Source organism: Oncorhynchus masou, chromosome 23, assembly GCF_036934945.1.
Source record: "Oncorhynchus masou masou isolate Uvic2021 chromosome 23, UVic_Omas_1.1, whole genome shotgun sequence".
Classification (NCBI taxonomy): Eukaryota; Metazoa; Chordata; class Actinopteri; order Salmoniformes; family Salmonidae; genus Oncorhynchus; species Oncorhynchus masou.
The window spans coordinates 14,607,945-14,630,934 of NC_088234.1; the positions used below are offsets into that span (position 1 = coordinate 14,607,945).

Consider the following 22,990-nt stretch of genomic DNA (forward strand, 5'->3'; position numbering starts at 1 on the left):
AATTTCAAGACGATGTTAATTTTAGTTTACAGCTGTACCACCTATCAATAGAAAGGGAAGTTTTTATGTTGCACGTGACGTAAATGGAATTTCCCTGATCGCTCGGTTTATTTTGGTTTCCGCTAGATAGCACAGCTACAAAGTGAAAATGGACGATATCGTAAAAATCAATGAAAACTAAAATCTGCTTTTTGGTCTTAATTTGACGTTATGGTTGGGCATTCGGTTAGCAGTGTGGTTACAGTTAGAGTAAAGGTAAGGTTTTTTAAGTAAAAATGTAAGGAGATCAATTGTAGAAATAGGCAGGGTCTGTGACTTTGTGGATGTGGTAACTAGTGACGACCGTTAATTCTTGTTTCTTTTTATCGTACAGCCTGGTGTATCTGCGCATTTATGTTCTTTCACAGAGCTAGGGATTTTACGATAGCATGTTGTTGTTATGTACAAGTGTGTTCAGTCACTTCGAATCTGATATTTATGTAGGTCTATAACACATTATTCGAAAGCACCAAAGATATTTAATAAAGTATTAAAAGGCAACTGTCGGTGATATTACCGATAATAATCTATTTAAATCGTGCGTGTTAATCTGCCTACATGATTACGTATGTCGCAGATACTCCAGCCTTTATGTTGTTGTGTCTGTATCGTGTCTGTTTTAAAGCCCACATAACTTCAGACAGTACTTTCTACAGTAGCCTAACTCTGTCGCTCAATTCACAAACTTTCCTGTATAATATTACCAACCTTTGCTGTCGCCCTTTTCTCACGTCACGGTACTTGTGAACTTTGGACTGCATTGTTCTATGATTGCAGAAGGCGAAACCAAGTTATTCAAATACTAGAAATCGAAACTGAGAGAAGCAACTTCGGGAAAAGGATGAATGAGGTTAGAGAATTATTTTGTTGAGTTTGTTCATAATATTATTTAAATATAGCCTACAATTAACTTTGTAAATTAATTAAACTATTATAGCTGTTGTTGTGGACGATGCTGTGTTTAGAGAGTGTGTTAGTACCTGTTATAATTCTGTGTTCATAACCAAGTGGTGGTAGGCCCTATTATTTAAGGTGTAAATAACAATTGGATGCATTCACGTGGTTTAAACTCGTTGAGAAACGGCGATTGGCTAATGGCCAACAACAAGCTGGGTCAAAGATAAACTAAATGTACATTTTCATGGATGTAAACAAATTATAGTTTTCATAAACTGTTAATAGATTGCTGTTTATAAATAATGTTTTGTTGTTGTATTTAACTGCCGAAATGCTGTTATCGAGGTAATTTCATTAGTAAGTGACTTCAAAAAAGTTTCAAGTCAAAGATCCTCCAAGTCAGAGTTACATGTGGGAAACAAAATTGTTTTGCCCGAGTTGTGACGTAGGGTAGCCTAGTGGTAAGAGTGTTGGACTAGTAACCAAAAGGTTGCAAGTTCGAATCCCCGAGCAGACAAGGTACAAATCTGTCGTTCTGCCCCTGAACAGGCGGTTAACCCACTGTTCCTAGGCCGGTCATTGAAAATAAGAATTTGTTCTGAAACTGACTTGCCTATTAAAATAAAGGTAAAAAAAAAAAAATCACCACAGACCTTTGACCTTTACAACCAAATAATGACAACAAATTCGTTTTTGATAATCAATATGGATAATTTAGCTAGACCATATTGTTAATGTTAAGCAAGCTAGCAAAGTGTATTATTAGCAACGTAAATAAATAAAATAAAATCTTATTGGTTGATGAATTGTTCCGACTTCAAAAGCACTTGAACACAATCATGTTGGACAATCATGTCGCACACAATCATGCCCATTGTTCTCATGAATGTGAAACCAACAGGAGCTCAGGTATGATAAACGACTTTCCCACTTGTGATTAATGCAGGGGACTTTAATGCAGGCAAACTTAAATCAGTTTTACCAAATTTTTACCAGCATGTCACATGTGCAACCAGAGGGAAAAAAAATCCTAGACCACCTTTTCTCCACACACAGAGATGCATACAAAGCTCTCCCCCTCCCTCCATTTGGCAAATATGACCATAATTCTATCCTCCTGTTTCCAGGAGCTCAGAAATGATAGACGACTTTCCCACTTGTAATTACCAGTGGCGATGTTAGCATGTAAATCTTTGTGGGGCAAACAAAAATTGACCAAATTATTAGGGTGAGGCACATGGGCTACTAACAGCTTACTACACAACATACACTTTGTATTACACTTAGAGTTATAGATGGCTCTGAAGAACATGGTTGACGTTTTACATTCTCCCAACCAATTGTGCTATTCTGTTAGTATTTTTTTGCGTTTTGTGTAAATTCTTTTTAAACTTATTTTATACATAATGTTGCTGCTACCGTCTCTTATGACCGAAAATAACTTCTGGACATCAGAACCGCGATTATTCACTGCAGACTAAAGTAAACTTTTTCCTTTAATGAGTCCGACGAAAAGGATATACTGCTTTCACTGGAAAAGACACTGATCCCCGTCATTTGCTTGAAGAAAAGACGCAGGAAAAGGAGCCGCAGATCAGGCAGCCTTCTGAGAATCCGTAGGCGAGCGGGTAAACTCCCACTACCATCCGTTCTTCTTGTTAATGTGCAAACATTGGAAAATAAAATTGACGACCTACGATTAAGATGATCTTACCAACGGGACATTAAAAACTGTAATATCTTATGTTTCGCCGAGACGTGGCTGAATGAAGATACGGATAATATAGAGCTGGCGGGATTTTTCATGCACCGGCAGAACAGAGACGTAACATCTGGTAGAGAAGAAGAAAATGCTCACCTAGAAGCAGCGCTCCTATTGGCTGGAGACTTTAATGCAGGCAATCTTAAATCAGTTTTACCAAATTTTAACGGCATGTCACATGTGCAACCAGAGCGGAAAAAAATCCTAGACCACCTTTACTCCACACACAGAGATGCATACAAAGCTTTGCCCGGCCCTCCATTTGGCAAATCTGACCATAATGCTATCCTCCTGATTCCTGCTTATAAGCAAAAACTAAAGCAGGGAGTAAAGCAGTGACTCACTCAATACGGAAGTGGTCAGATGACGCGGATGCTGCACTACAGGACTGTTTTGCTAGCACAGACTGGAATATGGAATTTGTTCCGGGATATGGAATATGTTCCGGGATTCATCCAATAGCATTTAGGAGTACACCGCCTCAGTCATCGGCTACATCACTAAGTGCATTGACGACGACGTCCCCACTGTGACTGTATGTACATATTCCATCCAGAAGCCATCGATTACAGGCAACATCCGCATCGAGCTAAAGGCTACAGCTGCCGCTTTCGAGGAGCGGGAGACAAATCCGGACGCTTATAAGAAATACCGCTAAGCCCTCAGACGAACCATCAAACAAGCATAGTGTAAATGCAGGATAACGACTGAATCCTACTACACCGGCTCTGATGCTCGTCAGATGTGGCAGGGCATGAAAACTATTATGGACTATGAAGGGAAACCCAGACGCGAGCTGCCCTGTGACGCAAGCCTACCAGATGAGCTAAATGTCTTTTATGCCCGCTTCAAGGCCAGCAATACTGAAGCATGCACAAGGGCACCAGCTGTTCTGGAAGACCGTGTGATAACGCTCTCGGTAGCCGATGTGAACAAAACCTTTAAACAGGTCAACATTCATAAAGCCGCTGGGCCAGACGGATTACCAGGGCGTGCACTCGCGCGGAACAATTGTCAAGTGTCTTCACTGACATTGTCAACCTCTCCATGACCAAGTCTGTAATACCTACATGTTTCAAGCAGACCACCATGGTCCCTGTGCCCAGGAATGCGAAGGTAAACTGCCTATATGATTACCGCCCCGTAGCACTCACTTCTGCAGCCATGAAGTGCTTTGAAAGGCTGGTCATGGCTCACACCAGCATCCTCCAGGACACCATAGACCCACTCAAATTCACATAACGCCCCAACAGATCCGCAGATGGACTAAAAGGCTCCTCAACAGCTTCTACCCTTAAGCCATAAGACTCATGAAAAGGTAATCAAATGGCTACCCGGACTATTTGCATTGTGTGCCCCCCCTAACCCCTCTTTTTACGCTGCTGCTACTCTCTGTTTATCATATATGCATAGTCACTTTAACTATACATTCATGTACATACTACCTCAAATGGGCCGACCAACCAGTGCTCCCGCACATTGGCTAACCGGGCTATCTGCATTCTGTCCCACCACCCGCCAACCCTCTTTTACACTACCTAGCAATTGCCATACCAGGCAGTGATGCAACCAGGCAGGATGCTCTCGATGTTGCAGCTGTAGAACCTTTTGAGGATCACAGGACCCATGCCAACTGTCTTGGTGTGTTTGGACCATTCTAGTTTGTTGTTGATGTGGACACCGAGGATCTTGAAGCTCTCAACCTGCTCCACTACAGCCCCGTCAATGAGAATGGGGATGTGTTCGGTCCTCCTGGTTCCTGGTTCTACATTTTTTGATTGGAGCATGCTAATTTAAGATGGTGAGGAAAGCACTTTTAAAGAATAACCAGGCATCCTCTACTGACGGAATGAGGTCAATATCCTTCCAGGATACCCGGACCAGGTCGATTAGAAATGCCTGCTCGCTGAAGTGTTTTAGGGAGCGTTTGACAGAGATGAGGGGTGGTCGTTTGACCGTGGACCCATTACAGACGCAGGCAATGAGGCAGTGATTGCTGAGATCCCGGTTGAAGACAGCAGAGGTGTATTTAGAGGGCAGGTTGGTCAGGATGATATCTATGAAGGTACTCGTGTTTACGGATTTGGGGTTGTACCTGGTAGGTTCCATCATAATTTGTGTGAGATTGAGGGCATCTAGTTTAGATTGTAAGATGGCCGGGGTGTTAAGCATATACCAGTTTAGGTCACCTAACAGTACAAACTCTGAAGTTAAATGGGGGGCAATTAATTCACATATGGTGTCCAGGGAACAGCTGGGGGCTGAGGGTGGTCTGTAACAAGCGGCAACAGTGAGAAACCTATTTCTGGAAAGGTGGATTTTTAAAAGTAGAAGCTCGAACTGTTTGTGCACAGACCTGGATAGCATGACAGAACTCTGCAGGCTGTCTCTGCTGTAGATTGCAACTCCACCCCCTTTGGCAGTTCTATCTTGGTGGGAAATGTTGTTGGGATGGAAATTTCCGAATTGTTGGTGGCCTTCCTACGCCAGGATTCAAACACAGCTAGTACATCAGGGTTAGTGGAGTGTGCTAAAGCAGTGAATAAAACAAACTTATGGAGGAGGCTTCTGATGTTAACATGCATGAAACCAAGGCATTTACGGTTGCGAAAGTCAACAAATGATAGCGCCTGGGGAATAGGAGTGGAACTGGGGGCTACAGGGCCTGGGTTAACCTCTACATCACCAGATGAACAGAGGAGGAGTAGGATAAGGGTAGGGCTAAAGGCTATAAGAACTGGTTGTGTAGTGTGTTGGGGACAGAGAATAAAAGGAGAATAGAATAGAATAGATTAGATTAGTAGAATAGATTCAAGGCATAATTTACAGACAAGGGTATGGTAGGATGTGAGTACAGTGGAGGTAAACCTATGTGTTGCGTGATGATGAGTGAGGTTTTGTTTCTGGAGCCATCAATTAACGTAGGTGAGGTCTCCGCATGTGTGTGGGGTGGGACAAAAGATCTATCTAGCATTTTGAGTAGCATTTAGCACGCAACATTTACACAGAAACCAGGTAACCAAATAAATAAAATCATTTACCTTTGAAGAGCTTCGGATGTTTTCAATGAGGAGACTCTCAGTTACATAGCAAATGTTCAGTTTTTCCTGAAAGAATCTTTGTGTAGGAGAAATCGCTCCGTTTTGTACATCACATTTGGCTACCGAAACGAACCGAAAATTCAGTCACCAACAACGTCAAACTTTTTCCGAATTAACTCCATAATATCGACCGAAACATGGCAAACGTTGTTTGGAATCAATCCTCAAGGTGTTTTTTCACATATCTCTTCATTGATATATCGTTCGTGGTTTCTGCTTTCTTCTCTGAATTCCATGGAAAAATACTTGCAGCTGAGGTTTGCGCACCAATTTCGGCGCAGGACACCGGGCGGACACCTGGTAAATGTGGTCTCTTATGGTCAATCTTCCAATGATATGCCTACAAATACGTCACAATGCTGCAGACACCTTGGGGAAATGACAGAAAGGGCAGGCTCATTCCTCTCGCATTCACAGCCATATAAGGAGACAATGGAAAACGGAGCCTCAAAAATCCTGCTGATTTCCTGGATGCCGTTTCATCTTGGTTTTGCCTGTAGCTCACGTTCTAGGGCACGCACAGAGAATATCTTTGCAGTTCTGGAAACGTCAGTGTTTTCTTTCCAAAGCTATCAATTATATGCATAGTCGAGCATCTTTTTGTGATAAAATGATAAAATAAAATTGCGCTTAAAACGGGCACGTCTTTTTATCCAAAAATGATATAGCGCCCCCAGAGTTTCAACAGGTTAAACCCAGACACGGACCACACACCAACTCCACTGAATAGCAGGCTCGTGATTTCTTTGGCAGTTAGCCACTGATTCCTTCCAAACCGCTCATTGTTGAATTTGCGATTTCCAACTTGTGTAATGTTTATTTCCAATGGCACGATGAGCAACGATGTGTTTTATCTATAATATCTCATCATAATTTATCTTCATATGTCAAAGATTGAAAAGGGTTTGCCGGTAGATTGTCGACTTGATTCATGATGATGACTGCTAGCTTGCTAACTAAGATTTTGAAAGTATGATGTTGACATGATCAGTTCAATCATGATTTGACATTAGTTTACCTGTGGCCAATGACCTTGAGCCTTCTTGGATGGGCACATCTAATGTAACTCTATGGCAGCACCCAAGGGGCTTGAATTTTCAAGCTCTCCTCATAGATTTTATGGTGATGTAATGTCCCCCATGAGTGACAGAACACTGAGCCAATCATGGCGCAACTAGAGAACATTACAAACCTCTACGCTTTGTATATTCCGCTGGCTGCCCCACCACCACAGAAATCGCTGAGCTTGGCTGAAACACCTACATTTTGGAGCTGCCTTACACAAGAAAGCGAAAAAGAGACCATGTTTGTATGCAGCTTTATTAACCTGTTTGCAAAGTGATATGTGACATGTATTAATGTGAAAATAACATGCAAAATAGGCACACAAAAAAAGTGTTAAATAAATCAAATAAATTTCAGATTTTAGATTCTTCAAATTTTAGATTCTTCAACCCTTTGCCTTGATGACAGCTTTGCACACTCTTGGCATTCTCTCAACTAGTTTCACCTGGAATGCTTTTCCAACCGTCTTGAAGGAGTTCCTACATATGCTGAGCACTTGTTGCCTGCTTTTCCTTCACTCTGCTGTCCAACTAATTTCAAACCATCTGAATTTGGTTGAGGTTGGGTGATTGTGGAGGCCAGGTCATCTGATGCAGCACTCCATGCAGCACTCCACTCTCTGATGCAGCACTCTCCTTCTTGGTAAATTTGCCCTTACACAGCCTGGAGGTGTGTTGGGTCATTGTCCTGTTGAAAAACAAATGATAGCCCCACTAAGCACAAACCAGATGGGATGGCGTATGCTGTAGTACCCATGCTGCCTAAGTGTGCCTTGAATTAAAAATAAATCACTGACAGTGTCACCAGCAAAGAACCATCACACCTCCTCCTCCATGCTTCATGGTGGGAACCACACATGCGGCAATCAGCCATTCACCTATTCTGCGTCTCACAAAGACACGGTGGTTGGAACCAAAAAATATCAAATTTGGACTACTCAGACCAAAGGACAGATTTCCACCGGTCTAATGTCCATTGCTCGTGTTTCTTGGCCCAAGAAAGTCTCTTATTCTTATTGGTGTCCTTTAATAGTGATTACTTTGCAGCAGTTCGACCATGAAGGCCTGATTCACGCAGTATTCTCTGAACAGTTGATGTTGAGATATGCCTCTTACTTAAACTCTAAACTTTTTTTAAACTTTTGCAACTGCACTTGAAGAAACTTTCCAAGTTCTTGAAGTTTTCGAAATTGACTGTCTTAAAGTAATCATGGACTGTAGTTTCTCTGCTTATTTGAGCTGTTCTTGCCATAATATGGACTTGGTCTTTTACCAAATAGGGGCTTTCTTCGGTATACCACCCCTACCTTGTTACAACACAACTGATGCTCAAACGCATTAAGAGAAGAAATTCCACAAATTAACTTTTAACAAGGCAGACCTGTTAATTGAAATGCATTTCAGGTGACTACCTCATGAAGCTGGTTGAGAAAATGCCAAGAGTGTGCAAAGCTGTCATCAAGGTAAAGGGTGGCTACTTTGAAGATTCTCAAATATAAAATATATTTTGATTTGTTTAACCCTTTTTTTGCTTACTACATGCGTTATTTCGTAGTTTTGGTGTCTTCACTATAATTCTACAATGTAGAAAATACAAAAAATAAAGAAACTCTGGAATGAGTAGGTGTGTCTAAACTTTCGACTGTTACTGTATATATATATATATTAGTGATGCACCGATATGATGTTTTTGGCCGATACTGATATGTGATATTTTCCTTGCCAAAAAAACGATACCGATAGCGATAACCAATATATAAACAATTTTAGCGGCCTTTTAAGCATTCTGGTTAAATAGTTAACACACACACACATGGACGCAGCGGTCTAAGGCACTGCATCTCAGTGCAAAAGGTGTCACTACAGTCCCTGGTTCAAATCCAGACTTTATCACATCCGGCCGTCATTGGGAGTCCCATAGGGCAGCTCACAATTGTTCCAGTGTTGGACGGGGTAGGTCATCATTGTAAGTAATAATTTGTTCTTAACTGACTTGCCTAGTTAAATAAAGGTTCACACACACCACACTGACCAAAAGGTTATTTTGTTGGCATTTATATATGTCCCCATTGCCAGTAAAACATAATCAAAACCTATTTCTTTCACTTACTTGCTGTGCTATTTTATTGTTCATTTGTTCAGTCGTTTCATTCTCAACCAGGATTTCATCATACATGTCAAGCAGTTAAGTTTCAGCTGTCTGTCTGTCTGTCCGTGGCCTCTTCCTCGGTGCCCACTTTCACTGTGTCCATTTCCATCTTGTCCAGCTGTGTATGTAACATTTCACTTTAACTTTGTCTTTATCAAAGTAGCAGTCCTTGTACATAGCATCGAGCATGGTGGCGACACAGTAAAGAAAGAATGCCACCAAATCGCTTGTTCACAGCCTGTGTCAGCAGTTTTGTTGAGCAGGCTGTTCAATGCCATGACAGAGGGTATCACATCTGCTGCAGGCACAGTTGATGAGCTTATTTCTCAAGTCAGTTGTTTGTCAACTAGTGTGTTCATGTTTCCAAGTTTCAAACATGTTCTCAACTGCGATTGAAATGGCAGCAGTGATATGACAACCAGCACATTCATGAGCATACAATATGACTTTCCTCAGTACGAAATCCTCAACGACCCGCTGTGCTGTCGGACTCAGCATGCTCATGGGGCTGATATCGCTGGTCCAAATGTCAGTCGTGAAGCTAATAGCAGTGACACTATTACTGTGTAACTCCGGTAGGGCAACATCTGAAAAATAGCGCACTTGGTGCTCGACCAGTCTGCGAAAGCCAACATTACCCACGACAGAGAACGGTTGATTGTCAAGGGCAATGAATTTCCTTATCTTGTTGTTAATGGATTTCATCTTTGAATTTTCTTACTCTTTCAAATGACTGCTCGACAAGTTGACTGCTCGAGCCACACAGCAGACATTGTGGGCTAGGTTAGGAATGCTGTGTTCTACGTGCAGAGAAACATTTTACGTGGCGTCATTACTTCATGTACCTATGTTATATAGGTATGCACGTCAACTTTGACATCGGTTTTACACATCGGCGTTAAATTAGACATCGGGTTGGTGCCGATGTTGGCATTGTTAGCTAATATCAGCCGATTCCGATATGTTCCCCGATATATTGTGCATATATGTAAATATATATATATATATTATTTTTTTAGCTAAACAGGTGGGGCCACCTACCCTGAATAACGGAACGTCACTGGTAATTACCAGTTGGAGGGGCGTTCAAGTGGGGTTTTCCCAGTCGTATGTGGTAAATAATAAAGTCTCACTTTGGTTATGAATACTGCTTAATTACCTAGATGAGTCTTGCGAGGCCATCCTTCCAAATCTCATCTCGTTGACCTATAGATCTATGCTGATATGGTTGTCATTGGCTGACATGGGCAAATCAAATTTTATTGTTCTTGTACACAGATTTGTAGATATTTTCACAGCGAAATGCTTGTGTTTCTAATTACACACATAATCTAGAAAATAATAATAATAAATATATTAAGTTATTCATATTTGATATTAAATAAACAGACATGGTTCACTCTCTCTGTTTCTTGTCTCTCAATTTTCAAATTCAGTATCAAAATGCTTTATTTGCATGTCAAAAATTCCATGTGTATTGTCTCTCATTCTCTCTCTCCCTCCCCCTCTCTTTCTTTCTCTGTCTCCCACCATCTCAGTGAGTTTTGACATCTACCCAGTCCCATGGCGTCTGCCCTAAGCCATCTCTCTCCAATGTCTGTAAGAGTGAGAGAAAGATGGAGTGATAATGGAAGAGGAGAGGAGCAGGTGGAGGATGAATTTGCGTGTTCCGGAGTGCTACGCGGTGCCCTGTGGTCCTTCCATCCCTCAGTGGAGAGGATATTTGGGGTGTCCTTTACGATCGGTAGAGAGGAGGATGCTGTGTTACCCCATGATGGACAGATCTGGCTCAAACTAAAAGGAGTGAGGAAGGACGCGGTGGCTGCCAAAGTAAGAAATGGAGCTTATTGTTGTTGTTTTTATCTCCATGTTTTTAATGTTATGTTAACTTGTTTTGAGGTTGAGGTTAACCTTATGTGTTTTGCATTAATGCAAGGTGGTAATTTCCTATATGTGTCTCAACTTGGGCCATGCGGTTTTTCTGATCACGTCATCTGACAAGGGAGAACTCCAAAACTTACTCTATGTTGTAACGTAATATGGTATTAAATCTTTCTCTCTCTCCCCACTTCCTCCTCTCTCTCATTCTCTCTCCTCTAGTTGTTTGTGAAGGGAGTTGTGAACCAGGAGGCCCAGCAGGAGGTTCCATATCCAGGTGTCCTTCACTGTGTGTTCTGTGGAGCCCGAGGGCTGTTCATGGAGTGCCTGATCAGAAACACCTCTGCTTACATACTGGTAAGAATAGACAAATAGTCAACACACACTCATACAGGCTGCACACACACACACACACATAGGCACGCAGGAACACACACACAAAGTTGATCCGATGGATGATGTAAAGGTAGGAAATGCACATTAGAGGAGATGGAGGTTGTGGGTTTGAGTCTTTATTTTTATTTTTATTTAGCTAGGCAAGTCAGTTAAGAACCAATTCTTATTTACAAAGACGGCCTACCCCGACCAAACCTTAACCAGGACAATGCTGGGCCAATTGTGCACCTCCCTATGGGACTCCCAATCACGGCCGGTTATGAAACAGCCTGGAATCTAACCAGGGTCTGTATTGGCGCCTCAAGCACTGAGATGCAGTGCCTTAGACCTCTGCGCAACTCGGGAGCCCCTAAGTCTCTTTAGAGAGATGGCAGGAATAAGGCTAAAGCTAAGATTATCTCAATTTCTTCCCATTTCCTTTCCTCCAGGTGGGTTCCCCAGGCTTCCTACTCATCTCAGGACTGGCAGAACCAGTGGTCAGGGCCTATTCCCTCATCACAGACCTGGTGAAGAACTACGAGGTCACCCAGGGACGAAGAACCGAGCCTGGCGACAGAGGATCAGGCGAGACCCTGGATTCCCGTCGGGCCTTCAAATCCCTGGTGGAGAGATGGGAGGACAGGCACACTCTGGATCTGCTGGTGCTACCAGGGGTGGTGAAGGAGACTCTACTGGATCTGGTGAGGGAGTCTGGGCTTGGATCCAACCCCGGTCCTGGGGGCTCGAACCTCAGTCTTGGGGGGTCTAGAGACAGAGTGGGTCTAATGGACACTGATAGCCAGAGACGATGGGACAACCAGTCAGGCTTGGACATACTGAAACTTATGGATACCAGAGTAGGGACCAGAGCTGGAGAGGCTAGGGACATAGAGGGAATGCTGGGGATTTCCACATCAAGGAGAAATCCTCCTGTAAATTCCACCCACAACCAAGACTCTGGTCTACGGAATATTGGGCAGCTTTCTCAACAAAAGACGTTCACTAGCTTACATGTACAAGAAAGAGAGATGGGCAAAGATTGGTCACAGAGAGCGATAGAGAAAGACGCAGCACCTCGACTTCCCATCTTCCACTCTTTCCTTCAAACCAAGGAGGAGGGGCAAGGATGTTCCCGACAGGAGGTAGAGGATGAAGAACAGGGGGAGGAAGGAGAGGGGGAGATGTTGTCAGTAGGGAGTAGGGAGGAGTTTGGGCTCTTGCTGAAGTTCTTCACGGCTATGGGCTATGCAGAAGATGTGGTAATGAGGGTCCTGGCCCGGACCGGCCCTAGAGAAGTCTCCCAGATTCTGGACCTGGTCCAGCAAGAACATGACCGGACCGGTCTGGCCATGAACCGCCCAGTGGAGATGGAGCACACAGAGGTAGAGGAGAGGGAAGGTAAAGCAGTGAGAGGAAAGAGAAGCGGTATAGATGGAGGGATGGGAGTGGAGCTGGAGGGAGGTGTGGAAGAAGGGGCTGGGAGTAGAGAGGAGGGGAGAAAAGGCAGAGAGAGTGCAGGGTCTACCGCTAGCCTGTCTGAGGATTCACTGAAGGAAGGCAGGGAGAGGGGCGAGGGCGGCATGGAGGGAGGTGAAGGGGGGAACGAGGAGGATTTTGTCCTGGGAGTTGTGAAGAGGGCCGCAGCCAGTTGTGGATACACAGAGGAGAAGGTAACAGAAGTGTACAGTATGTTACCTGAACTGTCCACACGCCAGCTACTCCTGGAGCTACAGAGGAAGGGAGCCAGAGAGACAGAAGCTGCATCCCAGGACCAGGTACGAGACGAACCAAGAGAGGTGGATGAGGCTGTCTCAGAGCTACAGAGAAAGGACAGAGCAGGAGACAGGAAGGAGGAGAGAGGTAGAGAGATGGAGGCACCAGCACCGCAGTCCACTGCTACTGAGAAGAGAGGAGAAGAAAGAAAGAGTGTGAAAGGAAAGAGTGAAAGGAAGACCAATGAGGTAGGAGTGACCGCGCCGAACCGAATCGGCGATGGTACAGTTAAGGTTGAACCAGATTTGGCTCAATGGAATACCATGACAAACCAGATTCCGTTCCCGATTCACAGTCACCAGAAGAATCCCACACAGACACACCCCCCCCATCGAGCCAGCCCCCCTTTAGTCACAGGGCTGCTTCAGCCCACCTACCCCAACACACTACCCCCACAACCCACCTACCCCAACACACTACCCCCACAACCCACCTACCCCAACACACTATCCCCACAACCCACCTACCCCAACACATTACTCCCACAACCCACCTACCCTCTCTTATTTTCCCATCAACTCGTTTACCCTCCCACCCAGACCACCTTACCCCCCACCCTTACCATGAATAACTCCTCAACAACCAGAGCGAAGGAGAAACGTGGTCTCTTTCCCCTAGCATTAGAGGGAAGGGATCTCCCAGCCCTAACAGCGGTGGCTGTTGATAGACGAGGTCTCCCGACCATGGCAGCAGGGGCTGTGGTGACAGGGCAACAGCGCTTCATGGAAGGCCTCCAGACTCCATTTGACCTCAAGCTGACCGACCAACCAGGAGACCCGGGACTCAGGATGGTCATTATCGACGGGAGCAACGTTGCGATGAGGTGAGTATGAGGGAATGTGAGAACAAGAGAAGTGAGTATGAGGGAATGTGAGAACAAGAGAGGTGAGTACGAGGGAATGTGAGAACAAGAGAGGTGAGTACGAGGGAATGTGAGAACAAGAGAGGTGACTACGAGGGAATGTGAGAACAAGAGAGGTGAGTACGAGGGAATGTGAGAACAAGAGAGGTGAGTATGAGGGAATGTGAGAACAAGAGAGGTGAGTATGAGGGAATGTGAGAACAAGAGAGGTGAGTATGAGGGAATGTGAGAACAAGAGAGGTGAGTACGAGGGAATGTGAGAACAAGAGAGGTGAGTACGAGGGAATGTGAGAACAAGAGAGGTGAGTACGAGGGAATGTGAGAACAAGAGAGGTGAGTGCGAGGGAATGTGAGAACAAGAGAGGTGAGTGCGAGGGAATGTGAGAACAAGAGAGGTGAGTGCGAGGGAATGTGAGAACAAGAGAAGTGGATGAAGGGATAAAAGAAATATGTAGAAAATGTAACCACAGACAAGAATAGCAAGCAAAATGTTGCGGTTATTCATTTGATCATTAATGTAGTTATTTATGTCAACGCTTTCATTGAAAGCAGTGTAGAAAGAACAGCAGCATACATACCTGTGTGACCCTGCAGTACTGAATCCACAGCTGTTTTAGTGGTAATGCTATGCTCTAACTGACAGCTAGCTATAGTTTACATGATTCAAAGCACATACTTAACTATACAAAGTATCAGTATTATACAGTATTTAATTAGGTTTTATCCCACTCCTTCTCTATAGTCACGGGCTGGGCCATTTCTTTTCGTGCCGAGGCATCGCCCTGGCGGTGCAACACTTCTGGAACCGCGGGCATCGCAGAATCAGTACTTTCCTGCCCCAGTGGAGGCAGAAGAGAGACCACCGGGGCAAAGGTAACACTATATGTCTGTCTGGAAATCCAGGCTTCACATCCACCTAGCTCTTTCATGTCATCAGTTTTATCAATTCAGTTTTCAATCAAGTTACTTTAGGAAGAATGTATATGTATTTTTCTTTAGAATAGACCCCCAACCCTGTTTAGCCCCCCAAGTCATTGATTAATGGTGGTAAATGTGTGTGACTGTGTGTACTACATTCATAAAGGAGAGGTTGGTGTGTCTGTGTTATTTTCAGAGCAGCACTACCTTAGTGAGCTCCAGAACCTGGGTCTGCTCTCCTACACCCCCTCCAGAGAAGTCCAAGGGAAGAGGATCAACTCATACGACGACAGGTTGTTCTAGTCGCTCTCCTCTGTCTTACAATAGATCTGCTTGTAAACTGCTCTTATACTAAATATATATCTTGTTTGTAAACCGCTTACAAACTTTATCAGAAAATATCTACCTTTGAAAAGCTTATAAACATTATCTGCTTATAAACTGCTTATTAACTTTAAGGTCTACTTATAAACAGCCAAAAACACTGTATAAACAACTTATTAAAAAAATAAAAACATTCACATTCAACAAACAGCTGCAGTAAGTGACTAATGAACGTTATTTCAGTTTGTTACAGTAAGAAGGCTTGTTAATATTCTCTAAATGGATGAAGTGACCTCCCCTTTACACTCTTCCTTCATCCCTCTTCCTTCATCCCTCTTTTCCTTCATCCCTCTTTTCCTTCATCCCTCTCTTCTCTGCAGGTTCATGCTGCAGCTGGCCCAGAAGACCGATGGAGTGATCGTGACAAACGACAACCTCAGAGACCTGCTGGATGAGTCTCAAGTATGGTGCGAAATCATCAAGAAAAGGTGAAAGAAAGAAAGAATGAGATGGAGAAGATACAATGGGCACGGAATATGATTTGTAATTTAGTATGTTAGGAATTGTCTAAAGAAATCAGAAACATTTTCATAAATAGATTTTGGAAAGATTTTTGCCTAACGTTAAGAGTGCAACAATATCATTGTCACTGCCTTAGTGGATTTGACCACTAAGGTAAACCTTGTGTATGAACCAACACCCTTTTGATTTGAAATGTAACCAGTCTAATTGGTCTCATATCCATCCGTAACCTCAGTTTCTGTTCATTACCCAGACTCCTCCAATACACGTTTGTGGGGGATCACTTTATGGTACCGGATGATCCGCTGGGCCGAGGAGGACCCCACCTAGATGACTTCCTACACTCCCAGCACAGGTAACAAACACACATAGAGCCATACACTCATACACACACATACATGCACACACACACACACACACACACACCCTTCATGATACTTTCTTACTCTCTTAATTTCTCCCATATTAAAGAGCAACTGCTCCTAAAAAGCAACTTCTCGTTTTGAAATGTGTGTATTTGACATCTATATGAGTCAGAAACATTCTAGTATTAAAATGTACTACAATGTGTAAATAGAATCATTTTGGTCATAAAGTCAGTCTTGACCAAAATGTAGATTTGCGAGATGAGAGGAAAAAATGGTATGTCACAGAATGAAGGGTACCATAACAGAACGAAGGGTACCTTAACAAAATGAAAGGTACCGTAACAGAACGAAGGGTACCTTAACAAAATGAAAGGTACCGTAACAGAACGAAGGGTACCTTAACAAAATGAAAGGTACCGTAACAGAACGAAGGGTACCTTAACAAAATGAAAGGTACCGTAACAGAACGAAGGGTACCTTAACAAAATGAAAGGTACCGTAACAGTTTTCCATGGGTTGGGTTTATTTCAAACCTGCCCACAGTTTGCAGCATCCAAGTAATCATAAGTTCGGAGCAAAGCTGCATGCGACTTGATCGTAATGCCCGTGGTCAATTTGGTTTGACATTCCATATCCCTACCACTTTTGAGAAAATGGCCTGTAGATGTTTTTGGTACACCTACTGGAGAGCTCTTCTTTGTCTACTCCCATTCAGCATCATTCACATACTCTTAAGCCTTAGCCCCACCCATCTCTAAGGATTTACTGTGTAGTAAACAACCAAAGATCAAGACTAAAAGTGGTGAAAGTGGTAGCAAAAAATACGCTTTATCTAGTCCTTGGCCTTTATCCTAATCTGATTTTGGTGCAGGTCATGTTGTTCTTCACATTACCCTCTATGGTAAACATACACTATATCAGATAAAAGTTTATTTGTCTGAGTTTATTTGTCAAATGCGCAGGATACAGAAGGTGTAAACAGTACTGTGAGATGGTTACTTGCATAGTGGAGTCTTTTGTTTAGACATGTAGTGAGCTAAATAATGAACCATAATTCCAACTCGTATTACCATGAACTATGCATGAATCTGCTGGCAGCTAGCTAAAGCTAACCAATTATGTTCAATGTTAGCCTGCTGACATTAGGCTATAACTAGCAATGCAAATGGATTTCTGAGATACAAAAAAATATTACTACACAGATCATACACGTAATGTTAGCGAGCGAGACAGCCAACTAACATTAGCTAGATAATAGTACGCTTTAAATGAAAAGGACTTTCTGACTAAATTAGAAACATGTCATATCTGAAAATGTAGCTAGACTCTTACCTGTACACATGAATGAACGTTTCTCCCTCTGTCATGGATGCCATGGTTGCCCTTAGTTAGAAGATATAATCCAGAGACAGGTGTTTTATACAACAGCCTCCTGTTTTCTCTTTTTGACTCTTTTCGTATTTGGCAATCATCTCTTGGCTTCCACCGGGCATTCCACTGATTTCTAAAGCCGGTCAAATTATTCAATTTCAACAACACTATTGATCACCGTTTCTTCTGTTGACAGTGATGGGAGAAGTCTACAATGTCTGGTTCAATTCAAATGTTTTTTACCTAAATCAGGAATTCCATCATCGTCTGATTAAGTCAACATGGCATAATGAGTCAACATGGCATAATGAGTCAACATGGCATAATCCTCCAGACTATAGTCCACCACTACTTTTTCCCACTGATCTTTGCCGATGGCACTATTAACTTCAGGGCAGCAATGCAACACTTTTTCAGTTCTTCATGATATCTTTCAAAAAAATCTGTGGTAGAAAGGATTATCCACACATACTGAGCAGTGCATGTTATAGACAGAAGCATGCTACATGGCAGACCAATCCAAAATCTTCTCTTGACATGTCCAGCCCATCCATTATCTCAGCCAATCATGGCTAGCGGGAGAATTCCTGTATTCTTCCGTGGCTAAACCAACTAGGCTCGTAATTTAACAATTGTATTTGCAGATGCCATACAAGTTTGTTATTAAGGCACTTTAAAGTTCACCTGTTCCAGAAGGCATTTCTGCCAGAAAATGTATTTTGATAAAAAAATATAAATAAAACATTCAAATGCCTCTCCTGTGAAGTAGTGATGTGCAACATACGCCGAGCTTCTTGAAACAGGTCACAGTTGGAGAAATTAATTTACAAATATTGAAAGCATTTTAATGAGGCAACTAACACATGTGTATCATGAAAATATTGTCCCATTCACATTGTGTTATTTGAAGGTCAAACCAACTTTTCCACGGTCACACACCAGCTGGCTGAATTGGCTGAACAATTTTGCAAACTCTTCCCACCTGCAAATACACACAAGAGACACCCACATCAAACCACACCCCAAAACTAACTCACATTTTAATTAATAAGGATCCGCCCCTTTTGTTTAAATGTTCACCTAAAATGACATACCCAAATCTAACTGCCTGTAACTCAGGCCCTGAAGCAAGGATGTGCATTTTCTTGGTAACATTTGAAAGGAAACACCTTTGAAGGTTGTGGAAATGTGAAAGGAATGTAGGAGAATATAACACAATAGATCAGGTTAAAGATAATACAAAGAAAAAAACAACCGTTCTTTTGTATTTTTTGTACCATCATCTTTTAAATGCAAGAGAAGGCTTTAGTGTATTATTCCAGCCCAGTTGCAATTTATATTTTCGCCACTAGATGGCAGAAGGTTATGTGCAAAGTTTTATACTGATCCAACGAACCATTGCATTTATGTTTTGTATCAAAACTGCCTAAATGTGCCCAATTTGTTTATTAATAACTTTTCATGTTCAAGACTGCACCCTCCTCAAACAATAGCATGGTATTCTTTCACTGTAATAGTTACTGTAAATTAGATTAGATTAACAAGAATGTAAGCTTTCTGGCATTATCAGATAGGTCTATGTCCTGGGAAAGAATACGTTAACTCAACTGTCCCGTTACGATCCCGGAGAAGTTTAAGTCATGGCCGCTAGAATTTCTTTATAAACCACATCTAAAACAATGTCAAATCTGGAAACACGATCACCCTTTAACAGGTATACATCCCTCTCTATCTCTCTCTTCTCTTCTCTCAGGCCTCCTGTCCCAGGCAGTCACACATTTGCAGGTGTGGCATCCTCCTTCCACTCTCCCCGAACTCCAAGGGCCCAGACAGAGGTCCTTCAGTTCCGTGACTGGACACCAGGGGTCGTTGTGGAGCCAGAGCCCAGCCAGGCCAGGGGGAATGGGCAGGCTAGGGCTGGACGCGGTGGCCCAGGGATGGGCCTTGGTCTGGGGCTGGGAGTGAAGAGGAGTGCAGAAGAGACCTCCAGGCTTAGGGAGAGCCTATCCCAGGTGTTCCCAGGACAGGATAGCATGGTTACTCTGGTGCTGCAGTGTAATCCTACAGTGACTGACATCAATTCACTGTCACACTTTATACTGGAGCAGGAGAGTGTAGACTGAGAGTAGTGTTTTTGTGTGTGTGTGTGTGTGTGTGTGTGTGTGTGTGTGTGTGTGTGTGTGTGTGTGTGTGTGTGTGTGTGTGTGTGTGTGTGTTCCAGAGAAGAAGATGTATTAATGTATTTTATTTCAATGTTTGATTGATAAGTCTCAGTTCATAGACCGACGGGGCTAAACTTTGTTTTTTAATCTATTTCTATCGAATTAAGTTTGAAAACAGGACCAAAAATCGAACCATAATCATCTTATGGACAGGGGCGCAACTTTCACTGGGTTTTATCATTGCAGTGTGATACAAAACGTGGTTCCAGTATGCTTTACGACCATGCAAAAGCCTCACAGCTGTCGGGTAGGCTGATTTCTGGTTTCAGCTAGCTGGATTTCGGTCCGCACAGACAACACAGAGCATGCAGACAGCATGTATGAAGGCAAATCTTCTGAAAGGCTGGCATATAGACCAGCACAGGAGAGATGAACAGAGGCAGCTTCTGTCTGTGTTGCACTTTTTCTAAGAGTTGTAAAAACAAGCAGAACAGAAACTGGCTACTCCTTAGTTGACTGATCTAGCTGTGAAGGTAACTGCTGTTTGACAGAAATAATAATATTCTCAGTGCAGCTAGTAGTGTATCTGGCATGTTACGTTAGCTAATGTTTCATCACCTCTTGACTGCTAGCAGCTTGTTAGCTCGCTAGTATCTCCCACAGCCAGTTCAGCTCTAGCTAGCCTCTAGCTATCTGTCAGGTAGCAGTATCTAACAGCTGTTGTTTGTTTGGAAATGTTTTGTAGCTTTTGTTATGTCCCGTTTCAACAGAAGTACATTAAACTATGTACCATTGTACCATTAGTTAGCAGAGCTAGCCAAAAGTTGGCTAATGTTAGCTAGCTAGCTTGTTTTTGCCTAAATCACAGTAGACTTGAACCAACCGATGAAATCAGCGGCCAAATGATTGATGACAGATATTGTGATGTTTTTTCAGCACATTGTATGTTTTTATTAGTCAGTACAGCAATGTAACGTTATTGATCTGTCAGTTTCCCTAGCTAATTTCCTACTTTTCACACTGACACAGTATAAACAGCTCTACAGGCTGCACTGTCATGGTGCACAGTCAGTACACAATACTATGCTCATCATGTCTTAGCAGGATCAGATGGTGACAGGTGTCCCTGCAGCGTTAGACAGCCATGGAAGACTAGTCTAGAGATCTCAGGTGAATTTTGCAGTATATTTTAACAATCAGTGAATAAATACAGTTCCATCTTGAGTTGATGAGTCTGGGTCTGGGAATAATGGTCATTTCAATTGTTTAACCATTGATTCTATTCCTGGTATATATATATATATATATATATATATATATATATATATATTTATAATGTATAAATGTACCCGAATGTAATTCTTTGTCATGCCTCATCTGAGCGGGATCAGATGGTGACAAGGGTCTTATCAGGGTCAGGTAGCCAGGCAAGACCAGTCTGTGACGGAGCTGAGGCAATTTATTGCAGATACATGACTTCATTTTCTCTGTGCAGCAAACACTGGACAAGCAAGACGCTTCAAAGATTAGAACTATTCTAAGACAGTCTGACAAGCCTTTAAAGTTGATTTCCAAACTGTATCAAGTGTTGTTAGAGGCTTTTCCCGATGACACAAAACATGTAAAACAAAAATGTGAGGAGGCCTTAGAGACGCTGTTGATGATGATGACTGGATACAGATATGTTAGAATGCTCCGTCACGTTCATTTCATTTCAGACAGAAATTACTGCACTTTAAGACCATCTGTGGAACTTACTATATGCCAATGAAACGGAATATCATGCACTCAGAAATGTAATTATTCTGCTGGAGGTGTAAAACAGAAAAGGGGACATATTTGCTTATGTTGTAGTCTTGTGAAGGCTGACTGAATTCTGGCAATGACTATGTTCTTTTATCTCAGGATGTCTACAGATTCTCACTTCCCCCTTGTTTTTGTTTGCTTGGAAATGTTGATACTGGAGAGTATTGTCAGAAGAAACTGTGTAACCTAGCATTTATAGTGGCTAAGAAATGCTTTGCCATTCATTGGAACTTTGGTTATCCTCCCGAAATGGATGGAAGACATGTCAAGTTGTGTTTCACTAGATTGGATTTATTAAAAGATGAAGGGTATACTGTGCAACTTTCATAAGGTCTGGATGCCTTATATGGAATACTGCCAAAAGGAGTCTGTATTGAAAGCATGCCCCCGTCAGGGGAGATACCTACTTAAGTCAACCCTAGCTGCTAGGCTGCTCAGTCCTGGCCCTGGGGTCTGCCGTAATGTTGGTTGTCACTCTGGCCTTGGCCTAACATAGCTGAAACCTATAATGAATGTTTCCTAAAGCTGAGTGGAGTGGTTTGGGGTGCAACCGGATGGTGGACCCCTAGGGGCAGGACCGGGTGACCCAGCTATATTGTGTGTAAGTAAAAAGAGCTCTACATCACTATTAGACCTTTTTTATTTTTTTAACTAGGCAAGTCCGTTAAGAACAAATTCATGTTTACAATGACGGCAAACTCCAGCCAAACCCGGACTACAGCCAGATGTGATATAACCTGGATTTGAACCAGTGACACCTCTTGCACTGAGATGCAGTGCCTTAGCTTTAGATGCTCCCAAAATGAAAGGACCCCCCCACCAAGTTATGCCCCTGCCTAAGGATACTGCAAAAATAGTTTGTGCCCAATTATTTTTATGCTTTAGGCCACTGTTGTATTTTGTGGATGTGATGACTAGTGTTGCTAAATTCAATGTACTTTGCTTTTATTTATTAAACATAATATTACAGTATGGTAATATAAAGTTGCTGATGCTCAACTTCAAATCAAACATTTCAGACTGAAAATTTAACCTCTCAACTTTCTAGAGTTTTCCCAGTTAGTTAACACTATCAACGTTTCCCTTTACTGTGGGAATTTTGATCAAATCAATGCAATATTCGCCACTTTCACTACAAAATAACAAAACATAAACTATGCAAGAGATTTTGGCAAAATGCATCGGAGTAGGATTCTATTGCATTGACATGCACGACGCAGCCCCGTACTCTACACAAACTAGTCACATAACACATAACCAATCAGAGCTGCAGTATTCCTAAATGCAAATAGACTGTTGCCATCTATGGATCTGTGCCGTTCACTTTGAACCTGGCTGTTTTAACAGCATGAGCGGTCGTGAGTAGATGTACTTGTTTTGAGGTCAAAGCGAGAGCTACCCGTAGCGACGTTGGCATATTTGTACATATCCTTTGCTAGTTAGTGAGCTATTAGCCCAGTTATAGATCATTTGTATTCAGCAATTTGGGAGTGATTGCTTCATAAAAGAGCACAAATTGTGTGTATTTCTAGACATCTTTGAAAAGTGAGTCAGGTAAAGAGCTTTTTTTTTGTCTTAAAGGAGCAGTATTGTATTTTGAGATAGGCTTCAATAACCTA

At 42.6% G+C, this 22,990-nt stretch overlaps 1 protein-coding gene across 2 annotated transcripts; it reads left to right on the top strand.

Moving 5' to 3' along the window:
- The first annotated feature begins 674 nt into the window (after positions 1 to 674).
- On the top strand, positions 675 to 20,789 carry khnyn (KH and NYN domain containing). 2 transcript variants are annotated; one of them, XM_064931237.1, is made up of 9 exons: positions 675 to 889; positions 10,551 to 10,842; positions 11,113 to 11,247; positions 11,715 to 13,861; positions 14,643 to 14,773; positions 15,015 to 15,111; positions 15,523 to 15,630; positions 15,918 to 16,019; positions 19,157 to 20,789. In XM_064931237.1, exons 2-9 carry the CDS (start codon positions 10,576 to 10,578, stop codon positions 19,524 to 19,526), a joined length of 3,357 nt encoding a protein of 1,118 aa, XP_064787309.1. In that variant the 5' UTR covers positions 675 to 889; positions 10,551 to 10,575; the 3' UTR covers positions 19,527 to 20,789. The 2 variants fall into 2 exon arrangements, with proteins under 2 accessions (XP_064787309.1, XP_064787310.1); XM_064931238.1 differs by lacking the exons at positions 15,523 to 15,630; positions 15,918 to 16,019; positions 19,157 to 20,789 and having other exon boundaries at positions 15,020 to 15,108.
- Positions 20,790 to 22,990: the final 2,201 nt, after the last annotated feature.

What these genes read in the sequence shown, in the direction of transcription:
- khnyn (XM_064931237.1), top strand. Translation starts at nt 10,576, where the DNA reads ATGGCGTCTGCCCTAAGCCATCTCTCTCCAATGTCTGTAAGAGTGAGA. An exon ending in GGGAGCAACGTTGCGATGAG is followed by an intron (nt 13,862 to 14,642) that starts GTGAGTATGAGG and finishes CCTTCTCTATAG; the next exon opens with TCACGGGCTGGGCCATTTCT. An exon ending in TGCGAAATCATCAAGAAAAG is followed by an intron (nt 15,631 to 15,917) that starts GTGAAAGAAAGA and finishes TTCATTACCCAG; the next exon opens with ACTCCTCCAATACACGTTTG.